General features: G+C 48.1%; 2 protein-coding genes across 10 annotated transcripts in view; one reads left to right on the plus strand and one right to left on the minus strand.

The window, feature by feature from the left end:
* VPS35L (VPS35 endosomal protein sorting factor like) overlaps positions 1-9,841 on the minus strand; it is a 57,569-nt gene extending 47,728 nt beyond the window's left edge. Inside the window, exons 1-8 of one of the 9 annotated variants that reach the window (XM_085237699.1) lie at positions 9,188-9,840; positions 6,952-7,078; positions 6,764-6,863; positions 5,536-5,703; positions 5,122-5,244; positions 4,752-4,776; positions 4,079-4,155; positions 2,417-2,545 (exon numbers count right to left, since the gene is read on the minus strand). In XM_085237699.1, the coding sequence (XP_085093825.1) occupies positions 2,417-2,545; positions 4,079-4,155; positions 4,752-4,776; positions 5,122-5,244; positions 5,536-5,703; positions 6,764-6,863; positions 6,952-6,953 (624 nt within the window). In that variant the 5' untranslated portion in view covers positions 6,954-7,078; positions 9,188-9,840. Of the gene's footprint in view, positions 1-2,416; positions 2,546-4,078; positions 4,156-4,751; positions 4,777-4,822; positions 4,894-5,121; positions 5,245-5,535; positions 5,721-6,763; positions 6,864-6,951; positions 7,079-9,187 lie in introns of those variants that run through there. The other 8 variants (XM_085237700.1, XM_085237698.1, XM_085237701.1 and 5 more) reach the window with 8 other exon arrangements.
* Positions 9,842-13,660: 3,819 nt separating this feature from the next.
* LOC109370276 (uncharacterized) lies at positions 13,661-19,793 on the plus strand. The gene is made up of 11 exons (XM_085238030.1): positions 13,661-13,739; positions 14,483-14,544; positions 15,010-15,244; positions 15,492-15,748; positions 16,143-16,213; positions 16,576-16,697; positions 16,814-16,931; positions 17,283-17,621; positions 17,801-18,283; positions 18,491-18,616; positions 18,726-19,793. Exons 1-11 carry the CDS (start codon positions 13,661-13,663, stop codon positions 18,832-18,834), a joined length of 2,001 nt encoding a protein of 666 aa, XP_085094156.1. The 3' UTR covers positions 18,835-19,793.
* The last annotated feature ends 2,165 nt before the right edge of the window (positions 19,794-21,958 follow it).

Raw genomic sequence — 21,958 nt, forward strand, 5'->3', positions numbered from 1 at the left:
CTAAAAATATTAATGCGCAAATTATTAATATATGCCTTGGTCTTTTTTTCCCCTCCTCCAAAGACTCACGCTGCCTTCCATTAGAAACATTCACACACTTCACAAAGCTATGACTTCTTTTCCAGAATAATTTGCTGATCTCATATTATTACAATAGAACATGAGCCACTTTAAGTCATGCATCATTTTCTGATCTCCCCTTATCTGGGTTTCATTTCCTTTATTGTCTTTACCACAGCGTAAGCTGAAGTTACTGCTGTTTTCACAAGAGTATCCAGAATGAAAAAAGCATCTTGACTTAACATAAACCCACCCGATGACTATTAGCATTACATCACTTCCGCAGCTTTTAAAAAGATGTCATTATCTCCTCCGATGCACTCTGCCTGTGGCTTTTTTATTTATTTATTTTTTTAAGGCCACGTCAAACAAGAGAACATTTAATTGTCCCATTCCCCTCTGAGCCCCTCTAACAGCTCATCACCTCACATGAACCACACAGAAAGATAGCGGACAAGTTAAAAAGAAATAACATTTTAACAACTGAAATTTCCTGTAGTTTGCAAGGGTCCTAAATCAGGTGATTCTATTCCCTTAGTAAGTTTGGATGGAGAAAAACACTGATGCTTCAAACAGCCATTGTTGTACGGGGGAGGGAGGAAGAGAAGAAGAAAGAAAAATTCCATGCCTTCGGAAAGTATCAACTACACGTTCTTTACTCTTATTATCTTTTACCAGATACATCTTTACATCCTTTTTTGTCCACTCCACTCTTTTTAGTGGAAATCCCATCCCACACAGCCTAATCAAAATCCTCAAGCGTCACTTTACGCCCTTAAGATTTATGTCCACAGAGCAGTAAGAGCCAATAATAAGCAAGCAGGTGGCAAGCTGCAATTACTACTTCTGAATGTCTCCTTACACATACAAACACAGTACTCACGTAACTCCAACCCAGCATGATTGCATTAATGATCCTATCCTTTATCTTTCCCTAGTTGTCACATTTTGCCCTTAAGACCTCAACTATCTAATCCATGCCTGCTATGAGAAGGACTGAGAAGACACAACACAAACACGATGAGATCAGCATTTTGGAGCGTCACTGCAGTAAAACAATTGGAGAAAAAAAGAACTATTAAACCAGTACAGTATTAGAGGTAAAAGAGTACGTGGGTTAGTTTTTCCTATTATGCTTTCATTCCAAAAAAACGGAGAAAAGGCACATTTCAGGTATGCCAAGCTGCTGAAGCATACGTTCCGCTTATGTTCCATTTATACTAGCAAACTAAACACCAATTTTTATTCTCTTCCTACCTCTGGGGATAACTGTTAACATAACTTATGGCAACACGAACCATCTTATAGGCAGAGACTGAAGAGTACTCAAAAGCAAACCTCCATCTTTCCAGCTCTAATTTTAACACTGGAATACCTGTCACCTTGAGAAACGTTAGGGTTGCAAGATAAAGTTCTACAGCTACAAGACTTTAAGGTATAGCTACACTGTATGGCATGAAGCACAATCAAATACCATCCAGTCCTTCAGAAAACTCAAGTTCTCTTTCAGAATATTATGAAACTGACTGCTTTAATTTATTCAGGAGTAACAGAAGAAAGTTTGAATTTAGCCACCCCTTTACCAGGCAGCATAAATAAACTTGTCTTGACAGTAATCCTGTTTGGTTTGACACTCTGAAGAAAGTAACTGCCATTCCAAAAGCTTTCTCTGAACAGTCTACTTTCCAGAACACCGGAACCAAAATTCCAGTAAGCAGACTGTGGTCACTTCCACCTTGTACAGAATTAGAAAGACATGAAGCAGTTTCCCTTAGTTAATGTGTAGTCTTTAACACACTAACAGTTTCGAAAAAGAGAAATAGCAGCAGTTGGTTCAGTACTATTTGAGACAAACTGTAAATACTCAAACTGTTTGACAGAAGAAATACACGCTCCTTTCATAAGCGGTTTTGAAATAAAAACCTAAAGTCATCCTACTTTTTTTTCTTTTCTTTTCTTTCTTTTTTTTTTTTACCCTCCAGTCATTCATTGCTATACTACATCAGGCCATAAAAACATGTGTGTGAACTTGCGCACATACAAATGCACGTGTACTGGAAGCTTCTCTACAAGTAGGTATGCCACTTCTGATTGATCATCAAACAGCATCTAAAGATTACAGAATTTCCTCCTCCTAGTATTTCAATACACCCCAGAGAAGATTTCACTATATAACAAGTCATATTTTTAACTGCTGTCAGAAGTCATAAAACTCCAAAAGAAATGAGTTTCAGTGCGGAATATAATAAAGTAATAGACAACTAACAGAAACTCTGTTTTCCTCTTGAAAGAAATCAGACAAGTCACACCACCAAACCCACCAGAACTGCACAGAAGAAAACCACTTAAAACTGACCTGAATGACTATTTTCAGAGCTTTCACTTTCTGATCAGAGGACCAAGCATCCTTCAAAGACTGGTTGAGTTCTTCAATTCGATTCATATAATCCTGCTGAGTTAAGTTCAACAGCTCCTTCTGTGACCCCTGACAAGAAAACACAAGTCTACTTAGTGAGTGAGAGAAAGAGAGAGAGAGAGAGAGAGAGAGAGAGAGAGAGAGAGAAGGGGAAAAGCAGTGTCGGATCACTGAGGGGAGAAAAGAAATTCCTTATTCTCCCTTAACTTTGCATCATCTACACCTCAGGCATCTACATGGGGATGCATCACAACCACTTTGGTTTTCAAGACACGTGCTGGCACTCAAACATTGTCTGCATGGTCAGAAATCAGACTATTTCAGTGGTACACTATTTCATATATATATAATATATAATTGCTGTCCTAACACTATACAGATTCATACTAGGACCTATGTAGTAGCAGCGTAGGAGACAAACAAAACACATTTTGTCAGTAAGTTCCTAAGAAATTTCTTGACAGCAAGAAACGGTTGTATTGTAGCAATTAAAAAAAAAGCAAAACCAAAGAAAAATAAGCCTAAATCTCAAGTACTTGACAGTCTTCTTTTAAACTCTACAATCTTACTTTTCAACAAACTACAACTACAGAGCAAACATCAAGACAGAGATCATAATCAAACTTACAGACCTTACAAAAAGCTTGCATATCAGAAATGAGCTAATAACGCACTGGAAGGCAAAATAATTATTTAAGTTTCAGGAAATGGGGGGTTGTAAAGGCATTCAGAAGACCACAAGTAGTTAGTGGAACAGTTGTTAGTAGAAGAAGCAGTGACATCCAAACTACTTCTAGGACTGATTCTGAACAATATACCAAGATGGATTACAAAACAGATTTCACGATCTGAATGTCTAGAAACAATCATCACTAAAAAAGAACAATTACAGATGAAGAGGAAAAAAACCATAATTAATGCAGCTACAGCTTCACACAATGGTACACATCACTCTCTGAGTAGAGAAATACAGCATCCCTTACCAAAGAATCCACTGTGTGACCATCAGAATCGTGCTTGCTAAGGCAAATGGCAAACTCAAGCTTGTTACGAGGCTTCAAAACAACGTTATCCAAAGCCACGGTAAAAGTAACCCAGAGATCCAGGTTTTAGGAAACTAATGCCTCACCCATACTCAGTAAAACAGTGCACTTTGAGAACAATTTGAACACTCGTTGTTTCAATAAAGCATCCAAACATAACTTTAATTACAGTCAGGTAAACAGCATGCAGCCTCTGTAATGGGAGTAGACAAAATCACCCCACACAATGCCTGTAAAGCTCCGTGAACTCTAAAGCAATTGCAAGCCATAAACAGTATTAAGGTGAAGAAACACTGATAGATCAGATTAATTTCAGGATCACAAACTACAGTGATATAAGAATATGAGCTGCCCTCAATCTTCTAAAGACTGAAGCTACTGGGGTAGTCCCATGGAAATTACATTTATTTAAAAACAGGTTATGCTTATGGTTATGCTCACCTGCAGAATTATGATAATCTTATTTAAAAAAAAAAAAAAAAAAAAGCAACTAGGAAATCTTAATTAACAAGCTTATTTCACTTTTAGAACGATGTAATTGAACCAGAAGCTTTCCTACCTCTTCCAGATCATCCAGTTCTTCTAACCTTGTCCTCACTTTTTCAGAAACTGCTGAGCCACTAGTTGTACCTTTTCCTATGAAAGATGATGTGTTTGAGATTAACATTTAAACCCCTGGACTTCAAAAGGGAAACAAATCGGAAGGAGCCTGACAAACTCAGACAACTTCAGTGACAGAAGACAGGTGGTTTCATCCATTGGGGAGCTATTACTGAAAGCAAACATTTGATCCAACCTCTGTTTTGAACATACAACTTTTGCTGGTAAGGACAGAGCCATCGGATAATTTATGTTAGAAAAGCTCAACTTCACTCCTCAAAACAGGCCTGATTTTGAAGTTACAGCAGGTTATAGCAGACTATCCAACCAATTTAACATCATTTAAGATGGAGATGCTATCACTAAGATCTTTACCTAACCTGAAAGTTTCGACTCTGAGTGATTCTCACACATGAATTCATTAGCTTACAGGAATACGAGACAAAGTGGATGTTCTGTCTTCAGTAATTGTTTTAAGTAAAAATCCAGCTGAAGTCTTACTGACAGAAAAACAGCATACAGCCAAGCATACGTCAGGGCAGGATTACATTTCAACTGCTCTTGACCACGAGTCTGTCACTCGCACCCCACTTCAAGGAAAACTGCTAGTTAGATACAAAGAAACCGTTTACCTTTTTCGGATCCCATGTACAGATTCTGTGAAGAAACACAAAGCGCAGATTTTCAGAGAACATGTACTCACCAGCATTCCAAGAACGCACAAGATAGTACAATGCTAACGAAGGCTCTAATAACTTAGATGTGGACCTGAAACTACAAGTTATTTCTATTGTTAGGAAACAATAAAATGATGGCTCAACAGACTTTTGGTCTCAGTTCCTAAACCATCCAAAGTGACAGAAAGGACGTGGCACAGCTCACAGCATTAAAACATGCGGTATTTACTCAGGAAATTGTTACAAAACAGCGGCACCTAAAACCCGTCACAGGATAAGAATAAACAGATAAATCAGAAACAAAATTGGAGGAGCTTCCACTTACAATAGAGAGCTTCTCAGTTGTTGTGTATCTAGCAAGTATTTCACCGCGTTTGCTTGACCACTGTTCAAAGTCACTTCCTAGTGCTGAGCTGTCATCTTTATCCCGTTTCTTTCGCATACCGTCCTACGAGGAGAGTATGAGAGCAAACGTTAAATACATTTTAATAAATCTAAGAGAAAAAAGAGAAAACTGATAAAGCTTAACTCCATGCTTCAAGTGCTTACTGGTCCTTCCACAGTTACAATATTAAAAACATACATCAACATGAAACACAAACGGAAATACTTTATCCTATTAGTATAGTATATTCCCTAAGCTTAACATTAAGCTTCTAATTGGCCAGACAAATATTTTATCCACGGCTGGCTTTGGTGTTTGGGTCTTTTTATTCAGTTAAGTGTCCTACAGTATTACCACGGAAGCAGCAGTAGTCAAAGGATCTGCAGCTGCTGCAAATAGTGACAAGGGATCGGTACCATCCAACACACTGCTCAGTGGGTCCATCACAGAACTAGAAGAAGAAGAGGAGGTAGAAGAAGTACTTCCTTTCCGGCTCATTTTCTTGGTCTTGGATTCGGTAACCTGGAAAAGTTCAAAACCTGTTAAAAAAAAAAAAAAGTCTTCCCCCACCTTCTTTAATGAAGCATTACAGACTACATAAACTATCATCGTGCAAAGAAAGCAAGGACTCATCTACCACAAAGTCTTTAGCATCAGCTACCGCATGTAAGTAGAAGCACATTTCTGAATCCAGAGCCACTCGTCACTAGCATTTCCATCCCATCTTTTCTTTCAATTCTGAGTCTACAAAACTCTAAGAACACTCCTTCTAAATTGATTTCTCGTATCTCTATTTTATTTTTTTCCTCTCTCTCTTTCAACTCCTTCCCGTGCATTGCCTTTGGCTGGGACAGGGTTAATTTTCTGCCTGACAGCTGCTGATAGCTGTGGTGTGTTTTGGATTTAAGATGAGAAAAATGTTGATAATACGCCAATGTTTTTTTAGGTGGTGCAGAGCCAGGCTTATTCTGAGTCAAGGACTTGCCAGCTTCGAGCACTGCCCTGACAGCAAGGAGCTGGGGTGCACAAGAAGCTGGCACAGGACAGAACCAGGGCAGCTGACTCAAAATGGCCACAGGGATGCCCCAGACTACGTGGTATCAGGCTGAACAACAAAAACTGAGCATACTGATATCATCTCATTGAAACTGGATTGGTTTTGGTACACCTCTACTTTTAAAAACTCCTCACACATTAAAGTTTAAATGTTTTAAAGCATACAGCTGACTGGAAGTTAATCCAAAACAAATCTTACGTCAAGCCACGATGCAGGTTATTTGTGACGCAATTATTTGATTTCCAACTTATTCATTATTCAGCACTTAATGGAATCAAGAAAACCCACGAGTTGAAATGCTCTATCTATCAATCAGAAAAAGATCATTTTTGACACTCAGCAATACCAGCAAATTTCTGGAAAGGACGAACAACAGCGTAAACCTTGACACCTCTAAAACAACAGGCCGCACCTGTTCTTCAGTAGCACCACCACCAATTTCAAAGCCTTTTAATTTTAAGAGGAGAAGGAACACCAGCAGTTTTATTACACGTTCATTTTCCGAACTCACAAAAACAAACTCACTGTAATGGGTTTTAGTGGATGGTAGTCACCAAAATCCAAGGGCACAGATTCTAGTTTGCAGACTTCGGATTCTGAAACATAATTTCTTGATCTCGCATGCCTAAAAAGCAACATTGAAGGGTAGGTATGCACGCATATGAATAATCACTTATGAACAGAGAAGCATATATTTACATAGGTGCACTTACATTTACAAAAGGAAATATCCAGTGGAAAAGAAGTCAGAGCGTACACTGAAATTTTTTCTCTTTTTCACGTCAGCTGAAATCATTTTACTCACAAGCATTCAGTTGCATTCTGCAGTTGGGTTCTCTTCTGTTTCAGTGAGTGCAGAAAGGGCAGTTTAACAGAGCATAATGAGAGAGGCTGATGGAAATTACTGAACACATCTCTTACACTGAGGGAAACTGAGGTAGGTGTGAAAACACAAGGGAAGAAATCTAAGTGATCGTGCTCAGATATAATGAGGGACTACACAGATTAACTTGCATTGCTACAAAGCTCCTCCCTGGGAAATCTGTCTCCATCTGTTCACTGTACTCATAAGAAAAGTTGAAAAAGCAGAATGATGAGGAAAAAAAAAATACAGGTACTCATATACTTAGGTGGTGGATAACCTTTGCATCTCCTATGAAAACTAAGTACGCCATCAAGTGGGAAAAAAATAATCATAAAAACATAGATATTTCAATCTGAATTTAAGAGAGTGCCACGAGAACTGTGGTCTCCACCTCTAATGAACAAAATAACTCGATTCCTGAAAGCAACATAAATAAAAGTATTTGAGTAAAATTGCGTTGCCACTAGGAACTAACAGTACGACACACCATTTTATCAACCACAGCTTAAGGACGCTGCTCCTTTGTAAAACAGAACATCTGCCCTACGTTTTTAATTGCTGAAACAGAAATATATACGTAAGCATCCTTTTAAATTACGTTTGACAAAGAAGGAAGGCGGAAAAGGGAGAATACCATATTTCTATTGCTCTGTCACAGCTCTGACAGTATTTCCTATACCTCTTCTTCACATATTTGTCCCAATCAATGGTACAGAAGTACACTGCTCACAGCTCACACGTGGCATACTAGCCCCAGGAGAGTATCAATTGTATTCTCGTAGTCATGTAAGGTATCACTGGACAAGCACACACGGCAACGAAGAAAAGCTGCTTGCCCTACAAGAGTCCTTCACAAAGTACATTTACAATAGGACAAAGTGCTCAGCACAACCGTAACCAGCACAGGGATCAGAGGAGCCTGCTTTGAGCTTTCCAATCTCAGTAAACAGCCTCACAGCAAACTTCCACAAGACAAGAAAAAACACCATTAGCCACACCAAGCTAGGTTTCATTTCTGGTGCACACAACAAGACGCACCTCAGGCTCCAGGCAGATTCCCCAGCAGCTTTGAGTCTTTTTCCACACACAACGGTCACTGCATGTGGCACCAGTCTTGAGCGCCAGCCGGACTGCCAGCCCCCTCCTGTCCAGCAAGAACCTCTCCCTTCCCCCCCAGCACTGGCATCCTGCAGGCACACAGCCCACCACAGGCTCGGGTTTACAGCCATACTTATTCCGCTCGGTTTCTGCAGGGTCACCGACTGCACACGATCCAACCCCAGTAAATAGCGGCAGCGCTGATACTCACTTGATGCCTTACAGACACACGTTTTCTTACCTACGGCAACACAAGTTTTAAGTTACCTGCAGCACAAAGTATTTTTTATATGTACATACATACACACGTATACACACAAGGGAACACCTCAGCCCACTAATTACCACTAACTCCTGCAATTTCCTCCATTCGACTCTGCTTTCAGCCGATGGCTTGCTAATTACTACCGTAACTCGGCTGCAGCAGGAAAACACGTCTTCCAAAACAAAACAACAGCTCGCTGGGAAAGCAGAACAGTTTGGGAGAAGAAAAAAATAACCACAAACATCTTCCCTCACTGACAGACAGAGCCCACGTGCCCCAGCCCGGCCCCAGGCCCGCCCTGCTGGGAGCCAACACTGACGCCCTCACCCGCTCCTTCTGAGAGAGCGGCACCAGACACAGCGCTATCATCAAATCAACCGTCCTCATCCAACTTGCTCGCTACCTTCGGGAAAAAAAAAAACAACAACACAAAGCCGCAGACGACGGCGGCAGGGACGCCCGGCCCCCGCCCGCCCCGCCGGCTCTTCTCCTCCCGAGGGCGAGCCGGACGCCGCTCCCCACCGCCCATCCGCGCAAACGGAGCGTCTCCCGCATCAACGCCGCAGCCCCCGAGCTGCGGGTACGCGGAGGCCGAAGACCGACCCGCGCGACTCAGCGGGAGCCCGAGACGCGACGCGACGCGACGCGGCGCGGCCCCACCCTCCCCCGGCACCACCGCGACGGGACGGCGCTCCGCGGAGTGCGGGCCCCGGAGCCTCACCAGGGGAAGGCCGCCATCTTGCCCCAGTCACGTGCCGCCTGTTCTCACGTGCCGGCTGTCACGTGCCGCCGCCAGGCCGCCACTTCCGCCGCTACTTCCGCCCCGCCTGGGGCTCGGCGCTTCCGGGGTATCGCGGCGGAGCTGTGGTGCGGCGGTGCGGCCGCGGGGCGAGTGCCCGGTGCCCGGCCCGCAGTGTGCATTGATACGGGCTGCTATAGCGATACCGATCGGTAGATTAGTGTCAGGACCGATATGTTATGTTTGCAAAGGGAATCAGTGAGCGCTAGTTCTAAAACTTGCCGGTTATGCTTTGCTTGATGTGCAGACAGCCTTGTGTCTCTCAACTATCCTGCTTCGCAGAAGCCCTGGGGAGTCGCGATAGACTCTTATCTTTGCATCCACGCAAGGACTTTTTTCTTGGATTTCACGTGGGTTATATATAACGCGCCAAGATAGAAAGTTGCTCGTTATGGCATAACAAGCAATGGAAATTTGCCAAAAGGGAGAAAAACAGCTCAAGGTCAGGGAAAAAGTCACTGTGATGAAGCTGAAGGAGAAATAAAGCAGAGGAAACAGGGCATGCAGGGCTTTGGATGCAGCTGTGCGTGCCCAGAAGGAGACGAGCTTATACTGAGCTCTTGGAAAAGAGTGAATATGCATGCCAATAGTTACATATCTATGCCTTAATTGTAAGTGTAGAACCTGAACTGCGAGAGCACATCCTTGATTTATCAAGTTGCCTGGTACACGTCGTGAGGAATAAAGGAATGTTGGTTTTCTAACACCACGTTGAAGTTAGAGAGTTTTCTTCCCATATTTTGCATGACAACATCACGAGGTTGTTCATCTTGGAGGAACAGTTAACAGTTAGTTCTTTTTAGAGACTGCATGTTTGTTGTGCAGCGTGTTCAAGCAAAAAACAAGATGGGGAAAAACGAGAGTGCAAAAGTAAATGTACTCTTACAATGATGTTACGGTGCCATGCAAAATAAAGTCAGATAATATTAAAGATGTATAAATAAGCATATCAAGAACAAAAGCAAATCTGGCACTTGACAAGAGAAAAGCCTCATGAAGCAAAACAAGGATAAGAACTAGGTTGGACGGTCACAGCCAGAGTTGTCAGTGGCTCTGTGTCCAAGTGGGGGCTGGTCACAAGTGGTGTCTCCCATGGGTCCATCTTGGGACCGGTGCTCTTCGACATCTTAATTGTTGACTGTGGCGAGTTACTAGGTGGGGTCGAACTGCTGCAATGATGGCATGGGGTGGGGGATGGCTGCAGGGCTGCAGGACAGGCATCCTTCCAGTCGGCGATTCTGTGATTCTGGGACTGAATCTGCCCAAAGGTCCATCCACAGATCAGAAAGGCCTGCCCTGGCCCATCAGTTGTTGTGAAATCCTATGGGGCTGGGCAGAGACAGAGGGGCTGCAGTGCCTCCATCTGCTATGGCCCATCAGTGCTGCTGTGCTTGGGCTAAGGGAACCCAAAGCAGTTCACAGCACTGCACTGATGTATGGCTTCTTAAAAGTTTGTTCTTCTGTTCCCCATTTCATACTTCTGCTATATCAGCAGAGTATCAACTATGTCACTTTCATCATGCTTCCCTTTCTTTCAATCCCTATTTTCTGCCCTCTTCAACCGCCCCTACCCTTTCCCCCTTCCCTCCCCCTCCCCCCCACTTCAGCTCCTGTCCTTCCTTTCCATCCTTCTCAGATGATGACATCTTGACAGAGGCAGTCCAGGCTGTGCAGCCTGGTCCTTGCAGACCCCAGCTTTGTCTAGTATTTGCGATACTGAAGGTGCTGGGATCTCTCTGCTTTGAACCCTGCTGTCTCCAGAGGGAAGCTGAAAGCAGCAGTGCTGCCTGGCCTGCAGCATCCCTGGATGAGACTGGCCAGCAGGGCTGGCTGCTGGCTGCCACCAGGGAGAGGAGGGCTCCCGTGTCACTGTATGAAAGAGCCTACAGCTTGTCCTCCCTTCCATCTTCTGTGCTGTCAAGGAGTCAGTCAAACCTCGTGCCCACAGTTCTTGAATGAGAAGCGATTCTGAACGCCCAGTGCAGAACTAATCAGAAAATGTGCTGAATGAGAAAGAAGCTGACACCTGCTCTTGTGGGAATGGAATGTTGCTTCTGCATTTGATGTTAAGAACAGCAATTGGTTTGAAGGAGTAGAACATAATGCATTTGTATTCTGTAACTTATCCTTAGAAGTAGTTGATCTCAGAAGTAGAAATACTGTGTATGTTAGTAGCATGTTTTAGAAACATTATTACTGAATTATGTGATTAATTCTTTCTTGCAAAACTGCAATAGTTGTTAAATGTTCCAGACGATGTGGGTATAGTGTTAGGGATTAGAAAACATACTGTAGGGTTGTTCTGTTAGGATAAGAAACTCCCAGCAAAAGAAAAACAGATTTAACAGACATCAAAGAAGCCAGGGCCTCTACACAAGGCCGGACTGCCTCACTCCGTGAGAAGATTGGGCGGTGACAGGCAGGCATCAAGATACTGCCCTCCGTCCTCCTTCCGAGCTTATCTCTGTGGAGGGGAGGACAAGCAGATATCCACAAAACAATGATCAAGTGTGGAATAAGGGTTAGAAGTTAACTAATTAAATAGAGATTTACGCTTAGCCAGCGAAGATTTATGTTTGTCCAGTGTTTGCATGTTTAGTGAAGCGTTGAGAAGATTGTGAACCTGCAGTACTCAGCCAATGAGGAACTAGGGGAGAACGGGATAAGCATCGGGCAGTAGGGAATAAAAGATGTAACGCTGTTTTCTGGGTGCTCTCCTGCTTGCAGGAGGCCCGCCATTGCAATTGCGAATAGAACCTGCTTCATCAGAGATACCGTCCTGATAAATGACTTGGATATTTCCAACACTCTGTAGCAGAGAAAAGAGAAAAGAGGATTTGTGTGCTGTGCTCTTTCTGCGGGATCAGGAGCTACACAGTGCTGCAGGAGACCTGAGCTTTCAGAGCTGGTGTATATTTTCTACATTATCCAATTACTAGAATCTCCTCGTAGCTTTAATTAGGAAGGCAGATCTGAAGTAACCAATAGTAGCCACAATCATTTTGTCTTAAGTGTTTTTCTGTGCCGAACTGTTTTACCCTCGTCTTTGCTGACACTGCTATCAACGCAAAGTAGTTGCTGTACTCCTGCTTTTCAGCAGCTGCAAAGAGACCAAGGGCCCAGTTCTATAGGCAGTGCTGCACAAACTCACTCTTGGCCTGCAGCCCACTTGCTGCAGTCTGACTGAGGTGGGACCACGTGCGTCTGTGTGCCCTGCATTCAGATGCGGTAGTCCTGCTGACATGGCTTTTGAAATGAAAGACTTGGGAGTGTTGTGAGATAGAGCCTGGGCTACATCCTCAACCAAGACGTGCTCCTTTGTCCCCGCGGATACACACACTGCTGCTCTCCTGCGGGCTGCCATGGTTTTATGATTTTTGTTATCGGTCTTCCACATCATAACATCATGTAGTGCACTGGGATTTAAAGAGTTAACGCTCCAGTTCCATGGATTGCCGACAGTTCCAGGTACCTGTCTCAGAAGAGAAACTACAGAATGAACTACAGCACCCGGCAGACTTTGCTGTTCCATTTCCATGCTCCACTGGGGGGGAAAGATAAGATTGACTGGGAGTCATGGGATGGCCTCTCTTTTTTGCCTTCCCTGTCTCTTTCTCTGCTCGTCTCTGCGGTGTGTGCTTCCCAGCCATCCCGCCTCCAGCATTACAGCAAGGCCTTTGCTTTTTGGATGCTCTCATTTATTCGACTGCTTAGCTTCAATTCCAATTACATTGTACTGAATTGTGTTCTCTCGCATTATGCTATCATATCAGTTTTTTCTCCCATAGCTCGTTGCCTCTGTTTTGTATTTAGGCCCACCTCCCTGCCTTTTTCCCTTCCTATCTTCTGCCTTTCCAGAGGTGTGTGCCCGTGGGTCCCTCAGCCCCATTAATCACAGAACTAGGCCAAACCGGGCCAGAACCACGGCATTAGCACAGCTAAGAGCCCCTCCGCCTCCTTTTCTTCCACGGGCTCCCTGATGGATTTCTCAGAAACTGTGGGAAATAAAAAAATGGAGAGAAATGAGGTGACCAGTTCTCTGGACAGGAAGGGAAATCCCTATCACCTTTCCCGAGTTGTGCCCTCTCCGTGGTCGTGACCTAACAGGGTTCCAGGTGACACGGGCTGATGTCACAATGCGATGCACTGCATCACAAGGATATCATCCCTGGGGCAGCGGCAGCGCCGGCACTTCCCTACGGGGCCTGGGCGCTGCTGCAGCACTGCTCAGGGGCTCTGTCCTTCTGTGGCCAGGAGTCGGGTCAGGGGCAGCGAGGCTGCACTGGGCGACCCTCGCTAACGCGTGGAGGAGCAGGGATACCTCGCAGAGAATTGTTGGTTGAGGAGCCAGGGAGAGCATCCCTTGTTCTGAGCTGAGGGCCATCGGCAGGCAACATGGAGGGCTGCTGGACTATGACCATCAGCTCAGAGCTGGTCTCCACGTTCCCAGTGCTCCTGCAACTCTCTGCCAAGGGTAAGGCTTTTCAGGAATGCCTTCCCAAGGCATCGCACTCGGGGCTGTTAGCTGTCAAAAGCCGTGTCGCAGGGCTGCCCCGGTTCTCTTGCTGAAGGGGCAAACGAGGCGCAGACTCATTCGCTGGTGCAGAACAAAAGGCTTTTATTCTAGGAGCTTACCACCTTTTACACCCGCGCAACGCAACAGTTTTCCTGCGCAACCAAGTCTGGTTACACGTAAGGGTTAGGCGCCTTGTAGGCGTATACGTCTGGCTCCAGTTACTGTTGAGCTTTACCACTCATTAGCAATACAACAACCTTCTTTATCGCACAAAGCCGCAGCTCCTGCTGGACGTGGCTGGGGGCCGCTGCGAGAGCCCTGCCCAAGGGTCCCGCCAGGCTCCGGGGACAATATGGCAGCCAGGTCCCAGTAGCGGAGCTGCCCAGAGCCCCCGTGTTCCTTTAGGCATGGCTCAAACCCCCGCGATAGGGCAGTCCAAGGCCAGGTTTCCCTGGGAGCTGGTGTTTCTTGAGGATCTGGCTCAGGGACAAAAGACATCCCACGTCCCAGCGGCTCCCCATGTTCCCGTTTCCCCTCGGGGCTCTGAGCAAGGGCTGAAATCAGGGCAAAGCCCGGCTCCATAGCCACGGTGGTGCTTTTCTGGGGTGTTTGCATATGCCTGCCCCGTCATTCTCTGAGTGGGCAGCTTGCCAAGAAGTTGTGAAGAGGCTGGCCTGACACATCTTTCCCTTCCTTTGCAGAGGTTGTGGAGATCTGGAATGCTGTGTCTTCTTATATCCTGGACCAGCTGAAGCTGGGCAAGGTGAGCTGGTGCCCTAGTGCCCCTCGTCCTGGAGGCGTTCAGTCCCGCTGAGAGTCTTGGCCCCGCAGAGCAATCCGTCCCAGGGTACCGTGACAGCACAGCGAGCCCAGCCCAGGTGCCCAGAGCAGCCTCTTGGCCAGCTGGGAGAGAAACCCAAATCCAGAGCTGCTCTCTGAGCAGGTGTTCAGCACAGCCCAGGGCTTTGCTCTGCCTTCTGATCAGAACGGGGAGAGCAAATGGAGAAACGGGGGGGTTTTCTGGGTCTGTGCCAAGGATAATCCTTGGGAATCGGACCCAGGCTTAACCTCCGTGCCGTAACTCCCCAGGCTTTTCTCTAGCCAAGGGACATTGGCAAATACTGTGGGTAGCTGGTTGTAAAACAGAGATCACAGCTCTTTTCCAGAGCTTTCCAGAGAGCCCCATCTTGCCCCACCGCCCCTCAGGAGTGGAAAGGGCAGAGAGTAGTGTCCCCATGCTCCGACATTCATCACTTTTGCTGCCTCTACAGTACACACTCGTCAGCCTTTCAGTCTCTTCCCTGTGCAGGGAGTCCTGGTTGCGGGACTCGGGGCCTTTGCGGTGGTCCAAGAGCAATTCCACCACGAAGAAGGTGCTGTTGCAGTTCGAAGACCTGTCTTTCACCTGGACATCGATGCACAGTGGCTGCAGGACTTCCAGTCTCCCACTGAGATCATCCCTGGTGAGAAGGCGGCGGCCACCTTCCCCTTATGGCCCCACGTCCGGCAGGGTGTGTTCTCCCCGCTCCTTGGAAAGGGCTGGGAGAAGCAGAAGTGACTGCCAAGGTCATGGTACAGCTCGAGTTCCTCCAAAAGAACCTGCGCCCCAAGAGCTGTTTCTCTAAAGGACCTTTTCTATGGGATTTGGTTACGAATGTTGCGTGGAAACGTGGCTTGCTGTGGCAGTGAGGATGTTCCTTTTCCTTGCAGACGATGTCAGCATGGAGCCGCTGAACTACTGGCGGCTATCGCAAGCCACCGGCATCCCGCTGTACGTGGTGCGGAGCTGTGTGCAAGAGACCGTCCTCTTGTACCGTCTCCTCCTGAGCACCAGAGTGCACGTCCCATTCGCCTTCAAGGGCATCGGCGTCCTGACGTGTGAAGATAACCTCCTTTGCATGAGGTTCTATCACAGCTGTGTTACGGCGCTGGAGGGGACTGCAAGCATGCTCGCATTCGTTGTCAGTGTAAGTTGAGGGGGTTTTGAGGGCTGCCTCCATGTCTCTGGGAATCCTATGGAAGAGTGTGCCATCAGGTCACTGCCGCCGGCCTGGATGTGGCAGGCCACTCACATGCCTTTCCCCATGCTCACCCCCACTGCTTTCTGTATTAGCAAAGAGGTGTCCTGGATCCTTGCCCCTGCAGAAAGCCTGTCAGAAAGTGTTCTTGCACGGCCTCAGTATTTTGCCTGCAGCTCCTTCAGAGCAGAACAAAGATCTGATGTTCATGGAAGAGGCTTTGGCGGAGGGTTTTGAAGGGACGCTTTCTTTTGGCATGGGAGACAGTTTTTCTTCCCGTCAATGAGAGACTTGTGAGAAAACTGCCTTGGAAAGCCTCCAGCAGGTCTTTGTTCCTTTGCAGAGAATTTGGCCGGGACATCCCGTGGACTTCAGCCCAGAGACCACCGCTCACGGGATCCAGATGTTCCCGAGGTGAGTGCATTTCCTCCGCAGCACATAGCTGACCAGGCGGGAGGCTTCCTTTCCACCTTTTCCTTTGGAACATGCGCTGTTGGGTCTCCATGCTCAGCATCCAGCTGGGGAGAAGTCCTGGAAAGAGTGGCTCCTGGTTCACTAACGCTGCTTTCTGGCTGCGTGTGTCTCCAACCCAGAGTGACAGGGAATCACGGTTGTTTCTCATGCCCAACCTGTTCCAATTCCCATCACAGAGAACTGACTGCACATGGAGAGGAATTTGGGCTGCGTGTGCTGCTTTGGCATAGAGGGGAAGGAAAAGGGGTGCCATGCTCTGCATAACACGTAGATAGTTACTGCTGACAAGCTGCACGGAGCAGGAGGTCACCCTTCTTCAAGGCTGCATCACTCTTTGTTTCTAGGTTTCAGCTGACTGTGAAAAAGAGCGGAGCAGAGGCCACCTCCAGCACGAGAGCTGCAGGAGAGCGCAGGATCAGCGGAGGTGAGGGAACGGGTCCCTGCTGTACGGAGGTGGGCTCCGCCCGGTGCTGGGGGACAGGAGCCGGCTTCAAATGCAGTGCCTGCGGGGCTGCTCTGAAGAGCTCTCTCCTTTCCTAGGTGCAGGGGGCTCTGCTGGCAGGCTGTTGCAGAGAAGGGAGACGCTTCCCCCCTCCATGTTGCCGAGCTGGGAGACAGGCACATGGCAGCAAGAGACAGCAAAGAAGCCTTCTGCCAGGTGAGGCCCCTGGGGGAAAAGAGGGAGGAGAGGCGTATGCTTCAGTAGGAGCTGCCTCCCCTTTGGGCTGGTGGGACTCAGAAAGGCTGCCGACTCACGTGTGCGTCCTGGGGAGGCCATTCTCTCAAGGGATGGCAAGCGCCCAGCATGTTTGCCCGAGGCAGACACTCCAGCTTCCTTTTCCATCTGGGTCCCGAATCGCCGGGGGAGCTGAATGTAGATCCCTGTGGATTGCATTAGCTCAGGAGTCGCTCCACGTTGCACCGGAGCCCATCTTTCTGGCTGTGGGAGCGCAGGGCAAGACTGAGCTGCCCCGGGCTCCCGCAAACTCCTCTTGGTGTCTGTTTGCAGCGTGCTGCCGCCGTGTCCAGGCAGCTCCCTCTGGAAAAAGACGTCGGGCCGCCGGGAAGCAGCTCCTCCAGCCCAGCCCAGCACGGCACTCCCTGCAACGGAAGGCTCAAAGAGAGCGCTGCAGGTACCGTCTCTGCCTTGCTGCAGGAACTGTGCTGCTTCAGACTGTACAAAGCCTCTGTCTGTGTGCACAGAGATCTCGAGCAGCACCCTTGGTGTGTCTTCTGTTTTGCATTTCTGTCAGCTCCTTCAGCTTCTTTCCAGGAAGCAGAGGGTGGCTGCACACCTTCTCAGTCTCTTCTTGCCTCCCTGCCTGCCACACACACTGCCAGGTGCTGTGTGACGGGAGCACGGCATTCTGGATCCCTGACAGCAGAGGCTTTGGGTCCCCACAGGCTGCTCTGCTGTGTTTGCCACGAGTTGCGGATCCTGGCCTGGCTTCTGGGCCCCTGGTCTTTCTGGGCCAAAGCAGTGCCGACAGGCCGGCAGAGGCGAGGGGCAGGAGTGCAGACTTGAAGGAAGGCCCCTGGGCCTGAGGCGGATCCTGTATGCTACTGTGTCTCTATGGCCCTGCAGGAACTCTGGGAAGCGTCTGCGCCATGGGACAGCGTGGAGCACGTGTGGCCTATGTACCATGAGGAGGTACTGCGAACACGGGCAGAAAGGGCAGCATGGGACGGCTGGAGCACAGGGGAGGACCAGCAGCCACCCCAGGTACCGACAGGGATCGACACCACTGACAGCAGGGCTGAGTCTCCATATTGCCAGGACCTGCTGTGGGGCCGTTGCCAGAGGGGCTCCGGGAAACAGCCCCCGCGCTCCCGGCCGGCTTTGCTGACACTGTCTCCTCCTTGGCAGCGGTTCGACGAGACACGCGCTTGGGCTCCACGTCCTCCAGCACAGCCCAGGCGACAGCAGGCAGGGCGGAGGTGGAGGAAGGCTGAGGGCCCAATACCATCAAATCAAATGGGAACAGCTTCCAAGCTGGTACTCCAGGCCGAGTAAGTGTGTGCGGGCTCTCTTCACCGCCTGAGGCACGTGGGCAGCTGTGACCCTGCAGCTCGGGGGCAGCCATGGCCCAGGCCAGAAACTGTTTGTGGGGTGAAAGGGTGGGGACACGCGGCAGCACGGGGGTGCAGGGCGGGGCGATGGGAGAGGCAGAGGAGGCTCAGCAGAGCCTGAGAGATGACTTTCTCCTCCTGTTGCAGCCTCCTTTCCCCAAGAGCAGCTCAGGTGCTGAGAAGGCTGGAGCCGCACCTACACCAGCAGGAGGCTTTTGCCAGCATGGCAGAAAGAAACAGGCAAAAGCAAGCGCAGAAGCGGCAGCACCCCTGGTAAGCTCCATGAGAAGCAGATCCTGACAGCCCGGCCTGAGCCCAGCCTGCGGTACTTCCCTGCGCTCAGCTTGTAACACTGCGTACACTGTTCTTTTCCCCTCTCTAGCTCTCAGTGCTGGTACCGTTTCAGAGGGAAAGATGCTGAGAACGATGGTGGCAGCGGTGGAGCTCCCGGCAGGGGGGCTGGGAAGCTGTCCAGCTTTCCACCTCTGTAAAGCAAACAAAGGTGACGATACAAACTTTATTTGAGACATAGGCGCCATACAACAAGATATCAAGGAAAGAGGAACCAACTCACCCCTCCCAGCAACACCCTGGAAAAAAGCGCGAGCTGAAGAACGCAGCCTGCTCCGGTTCGAACTCTGGCGCGGCGGAGAGAAGGAAGAGGGTGGGGGAAAATCACGCAGACTCAGACTGCATACGCGCTCCTGGAAGCACCGCTGAGCTGGGGAGAGAGGAAGGAGTGGATGTAGGCTCCCCCCGCGCCAGGCACTCACGTGCTCACGTACTGGTTCAGGCTGCGACCTAGGAATTCCAATCTCTGAATGGAAAATAAAATCTATTGGTGTTTCTCTCAGACAGGCTGCTGGTGTCATGTCAGTTGCCGTCAACAAATGTGAGGAAGCTGGAGCTCTGCTATGAGAGAGGAATTTGGGCTGCAAGGAGAGCTCTTTCCAAGGCCCACTATGCCTGTGCTCTCTAAGCGTGGCTTCCCATGACGACAGCCATCTCTGCCGTCTGTGCACGTTTCCTGTGCAGAAAAAGTCCGTATCTTCCCTTGCATCCCCACAGCTCCCTCCAGCAGCAGGAGCTCTGTGGCAGAGCTGCAGAGGAGCTCCATGGGGACAAGGAGTAGGCAGGGGCGTAGGGAATATGAGGGCATCTGAAAGGCCTCTCTTTTACCCAGAGGGCTCGAGGGTGCTCATGCCTGCAGCCAGGGGCTGTAATGCCAGGAGTTCTGCAGAGGTGGATGTGCTTGTGCTGTAGCCAGGGAGTATCATACTGCCTGCTACATTGATGTCCGGGAGGAGAGAACTTACCGTCTTCCTCTGAAACATCGGAAATCCTGCCAGTTGTACTAACAAAAAGCCAAACACAAGTCCATGGGGCCAGAAGAATTGCACCCGGAAGCGCTGAGGGAGTTGGCAGATCTGGTTGCCAAGCCACTCTCCATCATTCTTCGGCAGTCCTGGCTAAGTGGGAATGTCCCGGTGGACTGGAGACTGGCAAATGTGACGCCCATCTTCAAAAAGGGACGGAAAGATGATCCTGGTATCTACAGACCTATCGGTCTCACCTCGGTGCCAGGGAAGGGCATGGAACAGATAATCTTGGGACCCATCTTGGATCAATTAAAGGTCAAGCAGGAGACCAGGCCCAGTCAGCATAGGTTTACGAGTGGCAGATCCTGTTTGACAAACCTGATTTTGTCCTATGACAAGGTGACCTTCTTAATGGATGAAGGGAAGGCTGTCAAAGTGGTCTACCTGGACTTCAGTAAAACCTTTGACACTGTCCCCCTCAGCATCGTCGTGGTGAAGCCGGCTGCCCACGGTTTTGATGGGCATACATTCTGCTGCGTGGAACACCGGCTGGATAGCCAGGCCCAAAGAGTTGCGGTCAATGGAATTAAATCCAGTTGGCGGCCAGTCATGAGCGGTGTCCCCCAGGGCTCAGTACTGGGGCCGCTTCTATTCAACATCTTGATTAATGATCTTGATGACGGGATTGAATGCACCCTCAGTAAGTTTTCAGATGACACCAAGTTGGGAGGAAGTGTTGATCTGGGGGAGGGGAGAAAGGCACTACAGAGGGACCTGGCCAGACTGGATGGGTGGACCAAGGCAAACTGTGAGTTTAAATGGGGCCAAGTGTCGGGTCCTGCATTTTGATCACAACAACCCCAGGCAACCCTCTGTGCTTGGAGAGGAGTGGCTGGAAAGCTGTCTGATGGAAAGAGACTTTGGTGTACTGATGGACAGTTGGTGAATATGCTGAAGGGAGACCTTATGGCTCTCTTCCAACACCTGCAAGGTGACAACAGCAAGAGTAGGGTTGGTCTCTTCTCACTGGTGAGTGACAGGACAAGGCGAAATGGCCTCAAGTTGTGCCAGGGTAAGTTTAGCTTGGATATCAGGAAAAACTTTACAGAAAGGTGATTAAGCGCTGGAACAGGATCCCCAGAGAGGTGTTTGAGTCACCATCCCTGGATGTGTTTGAAAACTGTTTGGATGTGGTGCTCAGGGACGTGATTTACTTGTGGGTTGTTAGAGTTAGGGTAGTATGGTTAGGTTGTGGTTGGACTTGATGATCTTTAAGGTCTTTTCCAACCTGAGCAATTCTGTGATTCTATGATTCTATTTTGAAATTCCTTCACTGAAACAGAAAGCATGGCCACACATTCTTTGCTCTTCAGGGCTGTGTTTAGCCAGGGTATCAAAATGCACACAATTATTTGCCATAAGTTGAGTCAGCACAGCTCAGCGCTGACATCCCCCGCGCCCTGCTCTCAGTTGAGGTTATAACAGTAACCCTTCACCATTAATGCTAACACAGAATGGTAATCCTTAACCGTAACTCCCCACAGTGGTACCACTCAGCCCTAATGCACAAGAGTAACCCTTAACACTAAACGGCAACCAATAACCCTAACTCGAAAGTGTAACAATGCACCCTCTCTCCTAACACCAAATTGTAAATCTTTACCTTACCCCAGAAAGATAACCCTTAACCCATAAAACTTAACCCAGAAGGATAACCCTTAACTCTTAAGCCTAACCAAAATAGGTAACCCATAGCCTTTACCCAAAAGGGTAACTCTTAACCTTTAACCCTATCAACTAAGTTTAACCCTTTACCCTAATTCAGAAGTGTGTTCCTTGTCTCTTAACACTAACTCAAAAGAATTACCCTTAACCTCACCCTAACTGTTAATGCTTAATCCTTAACTCTAATGCAAAACAATAACCCTTATTCTTAACAAAAATTTGCAACCCTTACTGCTAACCCATGCATGTGACCTTAACCCTAACCAAAAAGGCTTACTCTTTTCCCTATAGCCAGCAAGAGTAGGGTTGGTCTCTTCTCACTGGTGACGTCACAAGGCGAAATGGCCTCAAGTTGTGCCAGGGTAAGTTTAGCTTGGATATCAGGAAAAACTTTACAGAAAGGTGATTAAGCACTGGAACAGGATCCCCAGGGAGGGGATCATCTTTGATTACCTCCTCTCGGCACTCCCTCAAGTTTTCAGTCAGTGAGGGTCTCCAACTGCTTCCCTTGCACCAAGTGCTGGCCCCAGCCCTGTGCCCTATAACCCCATATGTAAGGGGTTGCCCAGGG

The sequence above is a fragment of the Meleagris gallopavo genome, chromosome 16 (genome assembly GCF_905368555.1).
Source record: "Meleagris gallopavo chromosome 16, MGAL_WU_HG_1.1, whole genome shotgun sequence".
Lineage (NCBI taxonomy): Eukaryota > Metazoa > Chordata > Aves > Galliformes > Phasianidae > Meleagris > Meleagris gallopavo.

Bases quoted from the DNA above. Each gene is read 5' to 3' on its own strand.
- LOC109370276 (XM_085238030.1), top strand. From the start codon at position 13,661: ATGGAGGGCTGCTGGACTATGACCATCAGCTCAGAGCTGGTCTCCACG. The intron at 13,740-14,482 runs GTAAGGCTTTTC...CTTCCTTTGCAG, and splicing joins CCTGCAACTCTCTGCCAAGG to AGGTTGTGGAGATCTGGAAT. The intron at 15,245-15,491 runs GTGAGAAGGCGG...TTTTCCTTGCAG, and splicing joins TCCCACTGAGATCATCCCTG to ACGATGTCAGCATGGAGCCG.